This window comes from Rhodamnia argentea, chromosome 7, assembly GCF_020921035.1.
Source record: "Rhodamnia argentea isolate NSW1041297 chromosome 7, ASM2092103v1, whole genome shotgun sequence".
NCBI lineage: Eukaryota > Viridiplantae > Streptophyta > Magnoliopsida > Myrtales > Myrtaceae > Rhodamnia > Rhodamnia argentea.
The window spans coordinates 12,432,803-12,449,886 of record NC_063156.1 but is presented as its reverse complement, the minus strand read 5'-3'; the positions used below and the strand labels follow the sequence as shown (position 1 = coordinate 12,449,886).

General features: G+C 40.6%; 1 protein-coding gene across 1 annotated transcript; it reads right to left on the bottom strand.

Annotated features, from left to right (window-relative positions):
• Window positions 1–12,406: 12,406 nt before the first annotated feature.
• LOC115741950 lies at window positions 12,407–12,940 on the bottom strand. Its single transcript, XM_030675998.2, has one exon. The coding sequence runs from the start codon at window positions 12,938–12,940 to the stop codon at window positions 12,407–12,409; it is 534 nt and encodes a 177-aa protein (XP_030531858.1).
• Window positions 12,941–17,084: the final 4,144 nt, after the last annotated feature.

Here is a 17,084-nt window from a genome sequence, read left to right as displayed (position 1 = left end):
ACTGATTTTTAAAACTTATAAAAAGTGTATTCAAATTCTAAAACTTATCAAATTGATGCAATCGAGTCTATTCGCGAACTTCGTCGAACTTGACCATTGAAAAATATTGACGTGATTTTTTTAAAATATGTTCTCTTTCTATGTGACAATGTCGCGACTAAAACATAAAAATATAATGCTAAAACTATATCACCTTGGTCCAAAACTGATTTTTAACACAAAATCTATTTAAATTAAATAAAAACAAGTTAAATTTTAAAAAAAGGAAAAAATAAAGAGGGGTGAGAAAGCAGGCAGGCGAGGGCGGCAAGCCCACGCCTGCCGTCGGCAAGGCTCGCCGGGGCCCCTCACCAACCCTCCCCCACCCTCGTCGGTTGCGACGCCCCAAAACGTCACAAACAACATGTGTCCTTTCTATTTATTAATGATCTTATTCACTAAGCATGCGGAAGCATAAGCAAACATTTGAGACATCCATTACAAAAAAAAATTGCGCAAATTTAATTGCTTACATATGCCTCCTTATTTATATTAAACATGAGTTTTACAACTTCACTACATCATCCAGCAAAATACAAAATATCAAAGTCCTAGGAAAGGTCATGGTCACCTATCTCCAATGCTACTACCATGCCAAAGAACTGCCTATACAAAAGTCAACCTCCACACTATAGGTCGATAACCTCTCTCATTGACGGGTCGTCGTCATCATCGAAACCCCTAACGGACTAACCAACTCTCCACCGATGTTCATGTACCAAGCGACAAAACGATAGGGAGTACACTCTATAAAACTCACATCGACCCACACGGTGTAACTACACTTAGTGTATCCTATATTCGTCCTAGGTATTTGCACATCTTCACAAACACGATCCACATACATTGAAGATTCAAAAAGTAGTGGCTGTGGATGATCTATCTTACACGTCTGAAAAATAAAAAAGCCCTAATTCTAAGGTAGAAAATCACTTTACCACTCAACCCCATACAAACAATAGGAGTACATAATAAATAAGCATATATGCCGAGTACATAAATAAATGTTTTACCTGTCCTACTCTGATATGCCAAAGTATCCAACTATCAATATTGCATAACGTTATTCACTCATATGCACGCTAATGTCATAACATATTTTCATGCATTGACCATCATTTAGCTTATTTATTGACATGAGTGCCTATATATATATATATATATATGCAAATACACGTGCATTGGATATTTTACTTCTCCCAAACACTCCCGGGGCATCCCGATATACGGAGCATCTCCACTACTTCATTATTATGTTGTCAACAATGCAATGAAATGCTTTAGCCAAGTAACCGTGTAATAACCAACTTATATTCTTAATCAGCATGTGGATATCAACAGAAAGTGATAATACTCACGTGGTAATATGTGAATATGATCAGTAAGTGGTAACAAGTAAATATTATCGTTACATGATAACAAGTGAATATCATCGATGCGTGATCAGAAGTGAATATCATCGGTATGTGATAACAAGTGGATATTAGCAAAACGTCGGTATACCTCGTAAGTGTCAAGGTTATGAAGATAATACCTTTTAAGTCCGAATTTATCTTTTTCATAGTCAATATGCTCCCACACCTCAAGGAAATCAACCACATACATCTTTAACATGTAAGAACTCATCAATACAAATTGAATTATCACAATGTTTCAACATACCACCATAACGGCTTGCTCACACTTACCATCAAACTCGATCAAAATTAAAATTAATAAGCACCGACCAACCAAGTCTATAGGGCTAAGTAGATTAACCCAACTTAGCCCTTAGAGTTTCACTTACCTCAAACAAAACTTGATTAACCCAAAGCTTAAACCACCTCGTAATTCTTAAAAGATAGAACTTTTCCCTTTCAATCCTAGAATTGGAAAGTCAGGAGAGTAGAGGAAAATTTCTTTGGTAGTTTGAAGGTGCAAAAGGCTTACAGCCACGGTGGATGAACTTCCGATATTCCCAGGTTAAAAGAAGATTGAGTTGGAGTAGAATTTCTAAATGTAAGTTGGCCTTACATGTGGCAAAGTCTAATCTATTGGATGGCCAAGTGGAATGAGATTAGGATATAAGAGTGATGACTAATACTAAGGGCGATGATAACTGAGCCGGCCTTAGGGGTCATAAGACATGTAAGAGTCTAAACTTATGAGAACAAATTGCTTAACATGTTATTCTTTTATAAGGGAAGTTTGAGAGTCATCATGGTGAGGAAAGAAACCCTTCACCTTCGGCCAAAATATATTCCATGACATCTCGAACTCACCAAAATTATGGGCAAACCCATACCGAATGCTAGGAAAATCTCAATTTACTACGATTTAAAACTTGACCATCATTAATCATAAAATTCGAAGAATGTCCATCCCCACCAACAACTAAGATGTTGGTCAATGAATTAGGATCAGTACCACAAAAAATTCAAAATTAGTACATATGTGATAAATTTACCTCAAACTAAATTTCTAACCACAAAAAATCTCAATCTAGTACGTTTGTGATAAATTTATTTCAAACTAAAATTTTCACCCAAAATCGCAAACTAGTACACATGTAACAAACTTATTGTCCCTTAGTTTCCGTTAAATTGAGTTTATATTACAAAGAACCCCAAACTGGTATACCAGTAACAAACGGAGGATAAAAATCTTAAACTAGTATACCTGTCAACAATCGGGTGTCATTTAACTCAACAATTTGACGGTACAATTTAACTGAAACTAATAAATGGCAAATTCATCACATGTGTACCGATTTGAGAATTTTTTGCAATAAAAAAATTAGTTCGGGATAAATTTGTCATATATGCACTAATTTAAAATTTTTCGTAGCATTAACCCAATTTATTATCGTCACTCTACACCATCAATGTACACGGTTACATCTACCAATATAATTCCAATGCGTCGGACTCCAAGTGATTATGGTTTTGAAAAATCATCCTATGCATTTCCGCATCTAACAAAATTAACAACCTACACGAAACCCGAAATTTCAAGACAAAAACTTTCTTAACTTAATATTCTTAAAATTATTACGAAACAATGTAAATTTCGGATGCCACACCAGCCTTCTCGACGGTGGTGGGGCAAAGGCAATGAGGGCTTGCGGCCCTCAGCCGCATGGTTTCTCACCTTTTATTAGCTTATTGTTTAATCTAATTTAAACGAAATGACATTGTTTAAAGCCACATCATCACTACATAGGATAGAGAAAATAATGGAAAAAAAAAATCACGTCGACATTTTTATCAGCTAAGGTAGATGGAGTTAACGGAAAAACTCGATTGTATCAATTTGACAAAGTCTTAGGATTTGATTGCACTTTTTACAAATTTTAGTACTCAATTGCACTTTTATGACATGTTGTAGGACTTCGGTTGCACTTATCCCTATTGAAATTAGCAATGAAATTACTCTTCTTTTTTTGGTTAGGGAAATTATCCTCAATTCAGTTGTCATTATATTCTACGGATGCCAATTTTGTCTTAAAACACTTCAATTTGGCCCGTGTAGTTCTAAACATATTGGATGACGTGTTTAGATTTGTGCTCATCCTTTTATTAGAAGCACTGGAGTCTCGCACTTGTAAAAGGGCTCGCTCTTACTGATTTCAGATATGAGTTTATTCAACACGATTTTGTTGTTTTTATTGCACGGAACCAAGCGATCGAACAATAAAATAGACAGAACAAGAAAATAAATTGGACACCGGATGTACATGGTTCGGTCGTAGAGACCTACGTCCATGAGGAGAGCAGCAACGAATTTCACTATAGAACCAGCGATACACAAAGATTACAGACCAAACCCCCAATTCCTAATGAAATAATCTCTCAATCTCGTAAAAAAATTAATACAAATCTAACCCCAAGATTTAATCGGCTTCAATACTTGAGTTCTTGATGTAATTCCACGAACAAAGACCAACGGAGAAACCCCAAGCCAAGTGCTCAAGAATGGCACTTCCAGATATCCTCCAAAAGTCGAGACCAACTATATATATATGCATGTATATCGCATAGAGGGATGGGCAGGCCGACTTCCTTTTGGATCATGTGCTTCGGTCAACCCAAGAAAAATCCAACATTGACTTCTCTTCCTGGACGCAACTTCAAAAGAAATAGAAAAGCAAATCTTCTTTTTAATTCTTTCTTGTTGATATCTTCTGGCCACCGTGAATAAATATCCCATGTCCAACTCAAATTCAAAGTCCCAACAGAATTCGGCCAAAGTCAACTTTTCCTTTTTACTTTCCTTGACCAGCTCTAACAACTTAAAAGGATAGATATTGACGGATTTCAAAAAACAGATTTCGTCCCATATAAAATTTATGGAATCCGAATATTAATCGAACAATATATACCCTCTCTATTTTGCTTGGACGATTCTAACTTGATATCAAGACAAAATAGAAAATATTTAATTTGCAATATTTAGATTTTCGCTCCGGGCTCAAACTCGAGACATATTTTAACAGTTTTCGTATGTTAATGATGTTGAGGACGTCGAACCTACGCGCACACGATCGAAAGGCAAAGCCGTAACTACGTATGAAGATTCCAGCATGTGCCCATCATTGATAATGATGCGTGATTCGGTGATCGGCCGTTGATCCTTTTGCTTGGATGCAGTCATAAATCTGTTCTTGAAGGGCGAACTTGTACTTAACTCTGCCAACTATGCTCTGATGATATACCTTAATTTCTAGGTTTTGGTTTGTTTTGCTGCTTTATCAACTCGCTTTGTTGTGGTGATTTCTAGGACATCCCATTAATCCTTCATGTATCATTTTCATAATGAATGAAAATTTCCTTTGAACCCCTCCCCTCCCCCCCTCCAAAAAAAAAAAAAAAAGGAACGTGATTAGTTTCAAGTTCTTCATTAAATCACTCACATGGCAAGTTCAATTTCTTTGTATCCACAACTTGGTTTAATGAGATTGACCGAACATTTGGTTGGTCCGAAGTTCACCTATCTTAAGCGGACTTCCTCGTCCCCTCCCAAAGCCCCCGACCACTACTGCAGACTAATCTAGAAGCCGCTCATCTTTGACCCGTGATGAGAAAGGTGAATTAGGGTTCATTACATATTCGAGTGATTCAATGGAATACTCATGATTATGGCACAAAAGGGGATATTTATGATGAGAGCATATAATTTACAGCTCAACAATGAGGGAAAAGTACAAAAAAAAAGAAGTCTAAAACATATTCCGTTGATACCCCATTTAGTCATAAACCTTTCAATTTAGTCAATTTAATCCGAAATTCATTAGTACCAATTCAGTTCTAAACAATTCAATTTAACCAATTTAGTCTTAAATCTTTTTATATTGGTACTAATTCAGTCTATCTAGTCAATTTACATCGAAAATTGCTAATGTGGACGTGGATACTTTTTGTATTATTTTTATTATTGTATAATGTTTTCTTTCCTTTTATTTTCTTTTCCCTATTGTTTTTGCAATGGCCAGCGAGGGCTGGCCTCGCCTATTTCATTTAGGCAACGAGATTAGCAAAGTATTCCACGAACTCGATAACGTAGCTAGTTCCTGACCAACATTTCAGGATGAAAGAAAGCTCATCTGTCCCCTTTGATGGGTTATTTTCGATTGATTTGGTCAACAGATGGTGGAAAATCAACCCCTTGGCCTGCTCATATATTCAATTGAAATCATGATGAGAATCCCAAAGGCAGGTTGTTCAACAGCAAAACTCCAGCATCCCCATTATTTTTTCCTGGGTCGATCATTCCACATCATATGGTCTCAATTTGCAGTCAAGCCCTAGACATTTGCCATCGGTTCTGACTCCTGCCACGTTTTATTTTTATACGATGGAAATGAAATGGGTGATCCAATTTGTGGACAAGGGCAGGCGAAGACAGATAGAATGAGCCGAACAACTAAAGTTAGAAAAATAATTGTAGTAGTTTATTGAATGAATCTATCTATCTCTTTAGAGGAAGCAAGTCAACAATTTCTTAGGACTATATCCCCTTTTGTCTCTCCTAAATATCCTTAACCAGATTTATTGAAGCATAGGTATATGAGGATAAATTTGGTCACGCACAACTATGCACACGCACATCTTCTGGTTCACATAATGAGAACCATACCGAATTTCATAAGTTGTCGTTTCATTTTATTTGGGCCAATATCGTTGTGACTTACGAAATGAGTTCTTGATCGTCAAATTTATTTGGATCAAGACATCTCCGATCCTCTAACTTCTCGACTTTCTTCTTCTGCTATCAAATCATCTCTAAAATACCAGCAATTTGTGTGTGTGTGTGAAGAGAGAGAGAGAGAGAGAGAGAGAGTTGTTGGCTATTGAAAATGCCTAATTTTTTACAGGAAATTTGACAAAACTCTGACCTGAAGGCAACCTCACCAAACTTTTGACCAAATGGTACGATTATTAGGTCGCGCTCCGCAAGAATTACCTCATGACCCCCCAATTTTTGACCAAATCAAATAGCTAGATCATTGATGTCATGATTTTAAACCATAACCATCTAATCTCGATAGGGTTGGCAAAATCACGTTTTTCGCACTGTGGGTAATGAGATCATGTAAATCTGGTCATAAGCTTTACAACACATCCGAGAGATTGTGAATTCCCGTCCATTTGACTCGATTCGCAGAATTACATAATCCCACTTGCTTAAAAAGTGAACCAAATTTCTGGAAAGTTCACGATACAACCTTTCGATAGGCAAAAGATTAGGTCAAGTGGAAGTTGGACCAGAGAGAAACAGATGATCAAAATTGGGTCAAAAGTTAAAAAAAAAAAAAATACAAAACGAACAAAGAAAAGGAAAAGGTAGCTTTTAAGCATCCGTGAGTTTGTAAAAAAACAAAGCATCCGTGACCGTGAGTCCAAGTGGGCCAGGATGGCCTGGGGCTGCGCAGTGCCAGGCCCGCGCTACCCTAGTTGGCTGGGCCTTGCTCAAGATGGGCTGGGCCCAATGTTTTTTCTACTGGACCCTATGTTAGGTTGGGCCGAAAATGGAAGTTTCTCGCCTTTCCACTCTAAGGGCAGCATAGAAGGTATTTTATGGACGTTCTTGATTTTTTTCAGGGTTAGGGGCTGTCTTAATAGTCGAGATATAAGTAACGAAAGGCTTTCAAAAGTACTTTCGATTGCATGCCTGTATTGAGAATACGGGCCGTTTTGAAATCGCATGCTTCCTTGGAATTACATGTTGGTTAAGCTGCCTCGAATTTGCACGCCAAATTCGAATTATCCGTCCTCGTCGTGATGAAAGCGAATGAAACTGAATGTGAATTAAGATTGCGTTGATTGGTTATGTCGCTATACTCGCATGAAAAGTTTGCATAATCAACTCTTGGTTGTGAAAAGGAATGCTACTTTAATTCTACCTTGCTTACTAATAATTCGATGGCTCCTCATTATATCTAGGCAGTGACTTTGCCATAAATGTCTTCTGCTTTCATTTCTACTGTCAAAGAGAGGGGAACGAAGATAATTTGGCTGCCTGCTCTATACTTGCAATGGTTTCGCCTCTGGAGAAAATCACAAAAAAAAAAATAAGCAAATGACAGAAGTTTAAGCTTTCTGACAACTTCCCCTCCCTTCCAAAAAAAGGACAGTAAGTTTAAGCTGAACACAACACATGTTTCTGTGCAGTTGGTGGTGTTTGGTGGGCTGTCTCCTTTATCTATCCCTCGCTTTCAACTTGTTATTAGAAATGGGGAATGCTTTGTTGAGCAAGTTAGGGCTTGTTTGGTAACGGTTTTATTTATCTTTTTTTTTTTTTCCCTGAAATAGAAAAAGAATATAAATCTATTTGTGTACGTCAGTTCATTTTGCTGTTCCCCGAAACAAATGGCTAGAGAATAGATTTAAAATAAAAACAAGAATTAATTTTTTTTTCCAGAACAAAAAGAGAAATAAGGTCATTTTAGAGAAATAAGCTCAGCTTAACCCTACCCGACCCGCATATACCTAGGTCGTCGAGTCGACTCCCATTGAGTGGGTCCGATTTTGCCAGGTTTTTTTATTTTTATATTTTTTAGAAGGCTATTTATACTTTTAGCTTTCTTAGTATTCTTGTCATCAAAATAATTGATTTGATTTTTATTTTTAATTTCTACGTTAAAATTTTTTCTTTCAGATACATTTTACAAAAGACACATAAAAAAATTCGTATGCAACATGGAAGAATTGACAACAATGGAAGAACACTTAAATTTTTATTCGAATTTTTTGTATCCACATATATAAATAATATTAAGACTTGAGTTTTATTAAGTTAAATATTTTGTTTATCAGAGGTGGGTGTGGTGGGAGTTGACGAGGAGGGCGAAGTAATAAATTATCAATTTTTGGATTGAACATTTAAACATTATTTTTTGATTAATTATAGTGCTTTTTTTAGAATTCTTGAGAATGCAAGTGAGAAGGGAAGAAGAGAAAGTGAAAAAAAAAAATGACCCAAACCGGCCCAACTCGACCCAAACCGTCAAACTACCCAAAATCCTTTACTCATTACCCAACCCAACCCGACCCAAACCGAAAGACAATGAAAATTTCAAGTCGGGCCTGGTAGGGCCAGCTCCGGTATTTTTGGCCCCCTACTAACTATTATGTTGGATTCTTTGAGGTCATATTAGAATATCTTGATTAGTTAAGTCTTTACAAAAGTCTAATTTTATCCAAATACGAATTGTTAAGTCTGCATCGAAATCTTTTTCACTAAATGAAAAAAATTTGAAAATAGAAATTTTTAGGATCATACCAAACGCATTTATGTTCTTTTTCAATTCCTAGAATAAAATTTTTATGAAGTTACCAAACACATTCTTCCGCTCAGAAATTCATCCAAGGAATAGAAATAAAAAAAAAAATTTCTGAACATAAATTATTTTTAAGAATACAAGTGTTACCAAACGCATCCTTAGCGACCCGTGATTCCTAGACACACATATTTAGGGAGCGCCTAGTTGAGAGGATCTTGTCTTCTACGGATCATTCCTAGTACCTTTGGAAAGCGAAAGGATGCTCTGTTCCAGTTAGAAGGGTTTCATCACAAATCCCAGAAAACATTTGGCAAGACAGGCAAGAGAGAAACCTCTTTTGGGATATTCCACTAATGAAGGTCAGTTCCCCAATGTGTTAAAGAGAGAGAAAAAAGAGAAGAAAAGTAAGGTGAAATGATCAGCAGTGAGCAGCACGGGCTTGTCAGGCCCATTAGGCCCAAAGACATGCCGGGCGAGATGGAGTATTTCTCAAATCTAGCCATGAGGGAAAAGTAATGTGGAAACATAAATTAGGCCGAGCCCCACCTGGTGTGAGCAAAATGTTTGGGAAGAGGCAAAGTTTTCCTTATTTTCTTCATGAACATGCAGGAAAGTTTCATCCTTTTTTGCACAAGAAAGGGAATTTGAGAAAGTAAGGTCCTTTTCTTTTGCAACATTTGACGGAATTAAAGTCGATGTGGTTTTATGGTCCACACGAATTTTGACATGAATTGATATGTTTTAACACGATTACTTGGCAAGCACGATGGCGGCACATGTTGATGGTGAGTTCGACGTGCACAAGTTCTATAGTGTAATTAGCAGAAAGATAGCGTGCGACTCCATTACACGGCCTCTGGCTGGGTATGGTTCATACTTTCTCGCGATAGGAAAGCACGTGAATCCCGCTTCACGCTAAGCATGGGGGTCCGGAGGAGCCACCTCGGTAGGAGTCTTGAGGAGGCGGCGCCTCCCGAACACCAAAGGACTTTTACAATTTAATATCATAATTTTTCATTAGTAATTTGAGGTTGATCTCATGAATATCTATTGCTATATATATATATTCTTTTTTCGCTTGTAATTGAGTGATGTAACGAGAGGTGCGATGTGCCAATTATAATGAAATCCTCTGCTGGACGTAGTCTTAGTTTAATGGTGAATCAAGATAGAATCTCGTGCTTCAAATTTCTCTTTCTCGTTCGTTTTATTTCGCCGTGATTGTGCGCCAATCTTAACGGGCCCGATACAACCGAAAAACCTAATTATCAAGGGCAAACACGAATCGTGAATCGTGACCGAGATCGGGTTGAGATATTTTTCAATAGTAAGTGGCCCGTTAAAATCAAAAGGAAATCAAAGTTGCCTTGGAGAGACTAAGATAGTGCCCTATGGCCCTTTGTTTGACTAAAATGATGGGAATTTGCCTTTGTCAATGTGACGTGAAGTCCACTTGGCGGGTAGAATGTATTCCCGTTCGTACTTTTAGATTTTTCTCCAAGGGGATCTGCTCCAAAATCTTTCGGTTTGGCACTTTAACATGGTGTTTAAACCACTTTTCTTCTTCTTTTTCTTTTTCTTTTTTCAATAAAAGTATGAAAAGGATTTGGTTCTTCTTGGATTCATTTGACCACGGACAGTAATCATTTGAAATTGCTAACGTTAATTATATTGCGTGGCGTCCTTATCCCTCTCATGAATTAACACACTTTAAATTTCAAAATTAATTGATACCCGTTAAAAGATTAAATCTCCTTGAAATCTTGTTTGGGCTCAATTTACGCAGATGATTAAGGGTATAGGCATTTGTACAGTGATCATTGAATGCACCATTGGTGAATTCGAATCGAATTAGAGGAGGCCGAGGCGGCCGGGCAAGGGTTTGGCAGGTTTGCGACCGTTTAAGCTTTGGGGGTAGAAAATGATTTGTTTAAAGTGGTATCGGAGCATGGGTCGGTGCTCTTTTTTACTTGTTATCTTGCTCGGTATCCCTGCACCGACTTATAGCGAGAGGAGGTGTTCTAAGCATTACGCTCTTTGTATATTGTCCGGTCCCGTTTTCGAACAAGTTAACCGGGGAGAGCTGTGTCGACAGCGACGCTTAAGAAGGCAATTGAAAAAGTAAGATTGATGCGAGATTCGAACTCGAATGTGGATCAGAACAAGAGCTGAAGTCGTGGCTCGTATGAGCTGCAAAAATGCAAAATGAGGTCGGGGAGAGAAGTTGCACCTGCCGACAAGGATGATCCCACACGTGTCTCCGGACATGTCTGAAACAGGGGACCCCGCCTCTCTGTTCATGGAGTGAAATTGACAGCTTACACGCCCTGTTCCTCTGAAGATCTCTGAAGCACCTGGAGTCGGTTTCATCAATTCAAAAAGGCGAAAAAAAAAAGAAAAGAAAGAGTAATAAAGGAGGAAGAAGAAGAAAAATTGGAGCTGGGGTCACTGGTTAGTGACACATCAACATCAACATACATTTCAAAGGGGAACAGAGCAGGGCCTTTCCCAGCAAAAAATTTCTCACTTTGGACTCCAAAAGAGCGGTCAGCCGATCCCCTGGAGCTTTCTCGTATCATCACACGGACATCACCGAACACTTGAACAGGATTTGGCGACGAGTCGTGATCAAAAGAGCTCCTAATGTATGCAGAGAAGCGAACATCAGTTCGTGATTGCCGACGACGCGAGAGGTGGGTTCACATGGGCGGCGAAAAGAAGGGCCGCAAGTTGAAGCGCTTACTTAGGTTAGGCCAGCGAAAGCAACACCGTCGAATCGAAAGACTGGTAAAACGTAACAACCAAAACGTTCTGTCGACATTATCATCCCCGAAGAGTCCCGAATCATCCCGGCAATCCACCGCACGAGAACCGTGAGTTCTTTTCGCATGGCCCGGGAGGCGGAATGCCGTGTCCGATGGGGACTCATTTCTCTAGAAACCTCTCCGACTTCTACACCCACTTCCCTTCTTTCAGACGTACTCACTCACTACTCATGTATCAAAAATCGCCGCAGCCACCACAGCCATCTAGAAGAAAATCGAGTCCAACAGGTAGAAATGGTCAAAACCCAGAACGTTAAGTACTACGATCCGACGTTTTAATATCATATCATATAATCTTTTACATATATATATATTCATAATTGGAAATATATACACGTTCATGGCCGTTTCGATGCCGATGGGAAGCCCTGCTGTCAAACCAAAGACCAGAACGGAGTGCATGAAGCTTTGATGGCACCAAGATCTAATCGCAAAACAATCACTAGAGTTTGAGAGATTTAGAAGAAGGATCAGGGCCAATTCCTGATCGTTTCAAATCATAGAACACTGACACAGATGATGCTCTTGTACAGTACAGGCGATTTTAACATCCCCTGTTTCTAGTCGACCAAACGCCGTCGCCCGTCGAGGAGGTGGTCCTTTCCTTGCCTCTTGCCATCTTTTGAACTCCGACATGAGCTAGTATCACTCTGCCATTGCAGTCGCCGCCGTCGCCGATGCCAAGCTCGAAACTTTTTTTTTTGTCCTTTTTATTTGTCTTTTCGGGATCTTTTCCCTTGAAATCGTTTCAATTTGCGTTTGCGATATAGCGGGGTCAAAATCAATGGCACTGAGCCGACGGGGGCTCTCGCTGAGAAGGGCTCCTCCAGAAGCCGGTGCCGTAGAACCTCTCCAACATCTCCTTCTCGAGCTTGGCCACCTGCTTCTCCACCTCCTCGTCCTCCGCCGCGGGCCTCTTCATCTCTGCCATCGCCTCGTTCACCTCGAACGGGTGGATCTGGAGCTCCTTCTCCTCGCACCCGCACGTCAGCCGCCGCCCCTTGGCCGACAGCAGGCCCTTCTTGATCAGCCTCTGCCGCCGGGTCTTCCTCCACGCGCGGCGGCACAGCCCGGCGGGCACCTTGTAAACGGCCAGCAGTATCAGGTTCGCGATCCCGCAGGGGCAGCAGCAGCACACCACCGCGCACTCCGCCGCCGTCCCTCCCGCCACCTCCGCGAACCGGACACTCCCCCCGCCGCACGAGGAGCCGGAGGAGATGGAGGAGGAGGAGGAGGAGGAGGTCGACTTGCTCGCCTTCAGCAGCGGCTCCCGGCGGCTCGCCGACGGGGGCCGCAGCATGATTTGGCGAGTCATTTCGCAGACGATCGGACTCTCACGGGGGGTCCGTCCTCCTTCGCAGGAAAAATCACGATGTGGGCGATTGAGATTTCGCAAGAAAAATCGATCGACCGTTACGAATCTGGCATGAAAAGAAACGCAACCGCAACCGCAACCTTGAAGAGCGAAATGTGCGAATAGGAAGGAATCTTCTGTTCCCTCTTCGGCTCCCCCGATCCCCCTGCTCCAGGCAGGCCTCAGGGGGCGAGGAGGAGGTTCATGGCGGCGGCGGTGGCGGTGGCGGCGCCGTCGGAGAGGTATTGAGAGATGGTGGTGGGAACAGAGAGAGACAGAGACAGGGAAGAGGGGGGGAGGGCTGAAGAAGATGATGACAACACCCAACGTTACCACGCTGGCCCGATTGCGGAGGACTCGGAAGATTTACCAGGAAGCCAGCGAAGATTCAGAGAGAGAGAGAGAGAGAGAGAGAGAGATGAGTCAAATGAGCTATGAATCGGTTTGTATTTGGGAAGAGAGGGGCGAGGCGAGGGGAGTAAATGGGGTCGTTCGTTTGGGGAAGACGTCCACATCGCATTCCGCTCGAGTGGGGTTGGCTTTTGGATTCATTAAATCTCTCTCTCCTTTTTAAAAAAATAAAAATAAAAATTAAATTTGTTTATCATCCGAACGTTTTCCACAATTAAATTAACCCTTAAAAACTCCGATTTGATCTTCTCAGGTAAACCTCGAGATTTTTCTTTCCTTCCGTCTAGGAAATGCATGCCCCGAACTTTTCAACTGGACCGAGGACGGTGAAAATGTCTCTCCCAAACATTGAAACGAGCACCACGCGCTTCACCATTCAATCGAAAACCTTAACTTGTTCTCCGACACTACAAATCGAGATGCACAACGATAGATGTTTTCGTTTCAAATTCGTCGAGTCGTGTAACCAGACTTTCTCAAAACATTCAAATCACACGGCTAGATAGATCGGGTACTAGATCCGATACCGATGGGGAGATTAAAATAACATCGGATCCCCTGGTTTGATGCTTATTATTCTTCCGAGCCCTTTTGTTCATTTGGGAAGACAAAAGGACCAAAGTAAGGTGATCTCAAAATTTGAGAAAAACCAGGTTGCTTTGCGTCGCGGGGCACACTTCGACACAAGAGAGAGAACGGTGAGCTTTCTCGAGACAATGATTATAAAATTCCGATGCAGTCCTGAGCTAATTTTTTTTTTTTTTTTAGGTTTCGGCAAATATGGTTAAAACTGAAAGCAGTCCAACGTGGAACGCACTGTTTTCAGATATGGAGGACTTAGTTGGAATCTACTTGGATAGCTTGGGTCTTTGTGGGAAACCAATTCTCGTCTTCTGCTTCCCTTTTGGGGGGGGCCAGTAACAGAAAATTACCAACAAAGTTCTGGAAAGTTCTAATAAACCTGCTGTAATTATGTCAATTCGATTCTAAATATTTTTTCTTTGCTAATTTAGTCCATCCTACCAACTTTGGCTTTAGTCCAATTTTTTAGTTTTTTCTTTTCTTTTTTTCCCTTAGACTTTAGGCTGGTGAAATTTGAGCGAGGCGTCGCGCACCCTCGCCGGCCTTGAAGTCTAAAGAAAAGAAAAAGAGAAAAAGAAAAAAAAAGTATAAAAAACCAAAAAAATCATTAAAATATCATAAAAAATTATTCACGTCGGCGCAGCCCGACGTCCATTTCAACCTCGACTAGCTAAAATGGCGGATGGATTGAATTGACGTAAGTGCAAAATATTTAGGACTGAATTGATTAAAAAAAAAGTTTAGGACTGAATTGGCATAATTACAATAAGTTTAAGACTTTTTTGATAATTCACGATGTTGAATTCGACCCGCTTTCTCCATATACCCCGAAAACCATGCACATGCATCCCGGCACGTCGCTTCTCTTGTGGATAGGGCCAATTGATTCGCGCTTGTCAAGTGCAGGGAGTCTATTGAGAGAAAAATTTTAGTATATGGGGTGTTTTTGCTAAAGTGGGCTCTATTCAGGGGGCTAAGTGAAATTTCTCACCTTTTGGTGTGCCAACGAAGGAGTCGTGGGGGTTGCTTAGGATGAGCTGCGTTGTCATAACCGTTTTGTGATATTGGAAAATGAAAGTTTGGAGATGCCCACAAGCTTTCCTATAATCGCTTGACGTGATAATTGAGGTATGTGTCTAGTTTGATTAGATTTTGCCCAATCAACAGATGTCGTGCGATAGTTCGAAGGAACAAGAACTCCAATTTTAAGAATAGAAAGAGAGTCGTTTAGGTTTTGGATAGACTTTGCTTATCGAACAAGGTATATAAGCTAGGGATAAGCACAGTTGCGATCCCACCCGGAAACCGAACTGGAACGAATCAAATCAAATTGACCAATTCTGACCGATTCTCGATGGTTCCTAGAATTTGGAACAAAATATAACTGAAATCGGACCGCCAGGACCAGTATCCATAAATTTTTTTATTTTTATTTTCTGCTCTTCTTTCTAAAAACTAAAAGAGTAACCTTAGTAAATAACTTGGAAACCCAGAAACCCTAGACTCCTCCTCCTTGCATGATCATCCTCTCAATCTCTACTCTATCTCGGTTGCCTCATTGTAGTCGCTTGTGGCCTCGCCAATCGCGGTCTTGTCTCTGACCCCCCCTCACAATATCAACCTCACCCCTGGCCCTCCAACACGGCCCTCCCTAATAGTTGCTCGAGGCCTTGCCTCCGACCATCACTTTCGTAGTAAGACAGCTACAGATTTTGTTTGTACGTATGACGCTTTGATATTGGAAAAAAAAAAAAAACAAAAAAGGAACGGATAGCCAATCGCAGTCCAATTCAGGAACCGGATTGGTGGTCAATCCAGACCCTATTTTCGGCAGGTGGGAACCGATCCATTTTAAAATCGATCATCTCTAATGTAGGCCGTCTTCTCTCTCATTGTATGTTTGTTCATTTACTAGGTTCACTGCAGCCTCTGGACACCTTGCTAGTGAAAATCTATACAGAGCACGAAATTACTAGTGATGTAACCCACAAATAAAGTGACCAGCATGGCCTAGAAGTACGCTTTAGGTTGAGCAGTTTTTGCAATTAGGTCCTCAAACTCTTTATGTTGCGTATCAAGTACTTTAACTTACTTGATTTTTCCAATTTAAGTCCCTTTTTTGTAAATAAAAAAATCCATACAGCAACAGTTGTAATACTACATCGCAATAATGACAAATTGGCATATACAAATCTGTATGGTAACACTCGAGAAAAAGTATTTACGTTCCCAAAGTGTTCTCATAATACTTTGGGAACAGAAACACGTATGGTAAAAAATTGTTTCAAAAGTGTTCTCGTAACACTTTTGAGTAGACATTGCCAAATGGAACTGTGGGCTCGGAACCGGCCCGTTGATCGGCCCGACACGGCCCTTCGACAGGGCCCACGGTTTCAACCCGGAACCGGGACCGGAGCCGGCCCTCAAGGGCCTGTTCCGATTTCTAAATTTTCGGACCTGGCCAGGAACCCGCGGTTCCGAGTCGGTTTCAACCCGTTTTTTTTTTAAAGGAGGATGCCCGGGGGAAAAAAGTCATTGGGCCTAGAACCGACGGTTCCACCTTTTTTAGGAATTGGAACCGCCGGTTCTCGAACCCGAACCGGCCACGTCTACTTTTAAGAAACAAAAACACTTTTGGAGCAAAAATGAGAAGCCCTAGCTCCGGGTTTTGAAACACTTTTTAGAAACAATTTGAGGGCGAGCTTGTGCAAGTCACCAACGCTCACCATCATCGGCGAGGAGTTGAAGTAGTCGCCGACCGCCGATTGTAGATCCTTTCTTTTTAGTAAAAAAAGTATTTTTTTTTGTACTTGCCAAACGCGTTTTTATTCCCGAAAATCGTAGATAGGAATAGAAACACAAAAAAATATTTATATTCTAAATATATTCTCGTGAACAGAAATGTTATCGTACATACCCTACTTCTATGGGGAAAGGGAGATATCCTCTCCACCAAAAGCTAGGGATAGGCATGATTGGGCAGACGTGGAGGGGGGTCCCGATTCGACGTGTCAATCTTGCGCGTAAACCCGGAAAAAAAAAAAAGGACACGTCACCTCCCGAGCTGGGACAAAGAAACTCGTACGAGGGACCCCACCGACGATGTGACGTT

Bases quoted from the DNA above. Each gene is read 5' to 3' on its own strand.
- LOC115741950 (XM_030675998.2), bottom strand. From the start codon at position 12,940: ATGACTCGCCAAATCATGCTGCGGCCCCCGTCGGCGAGCCGCCGGGAG.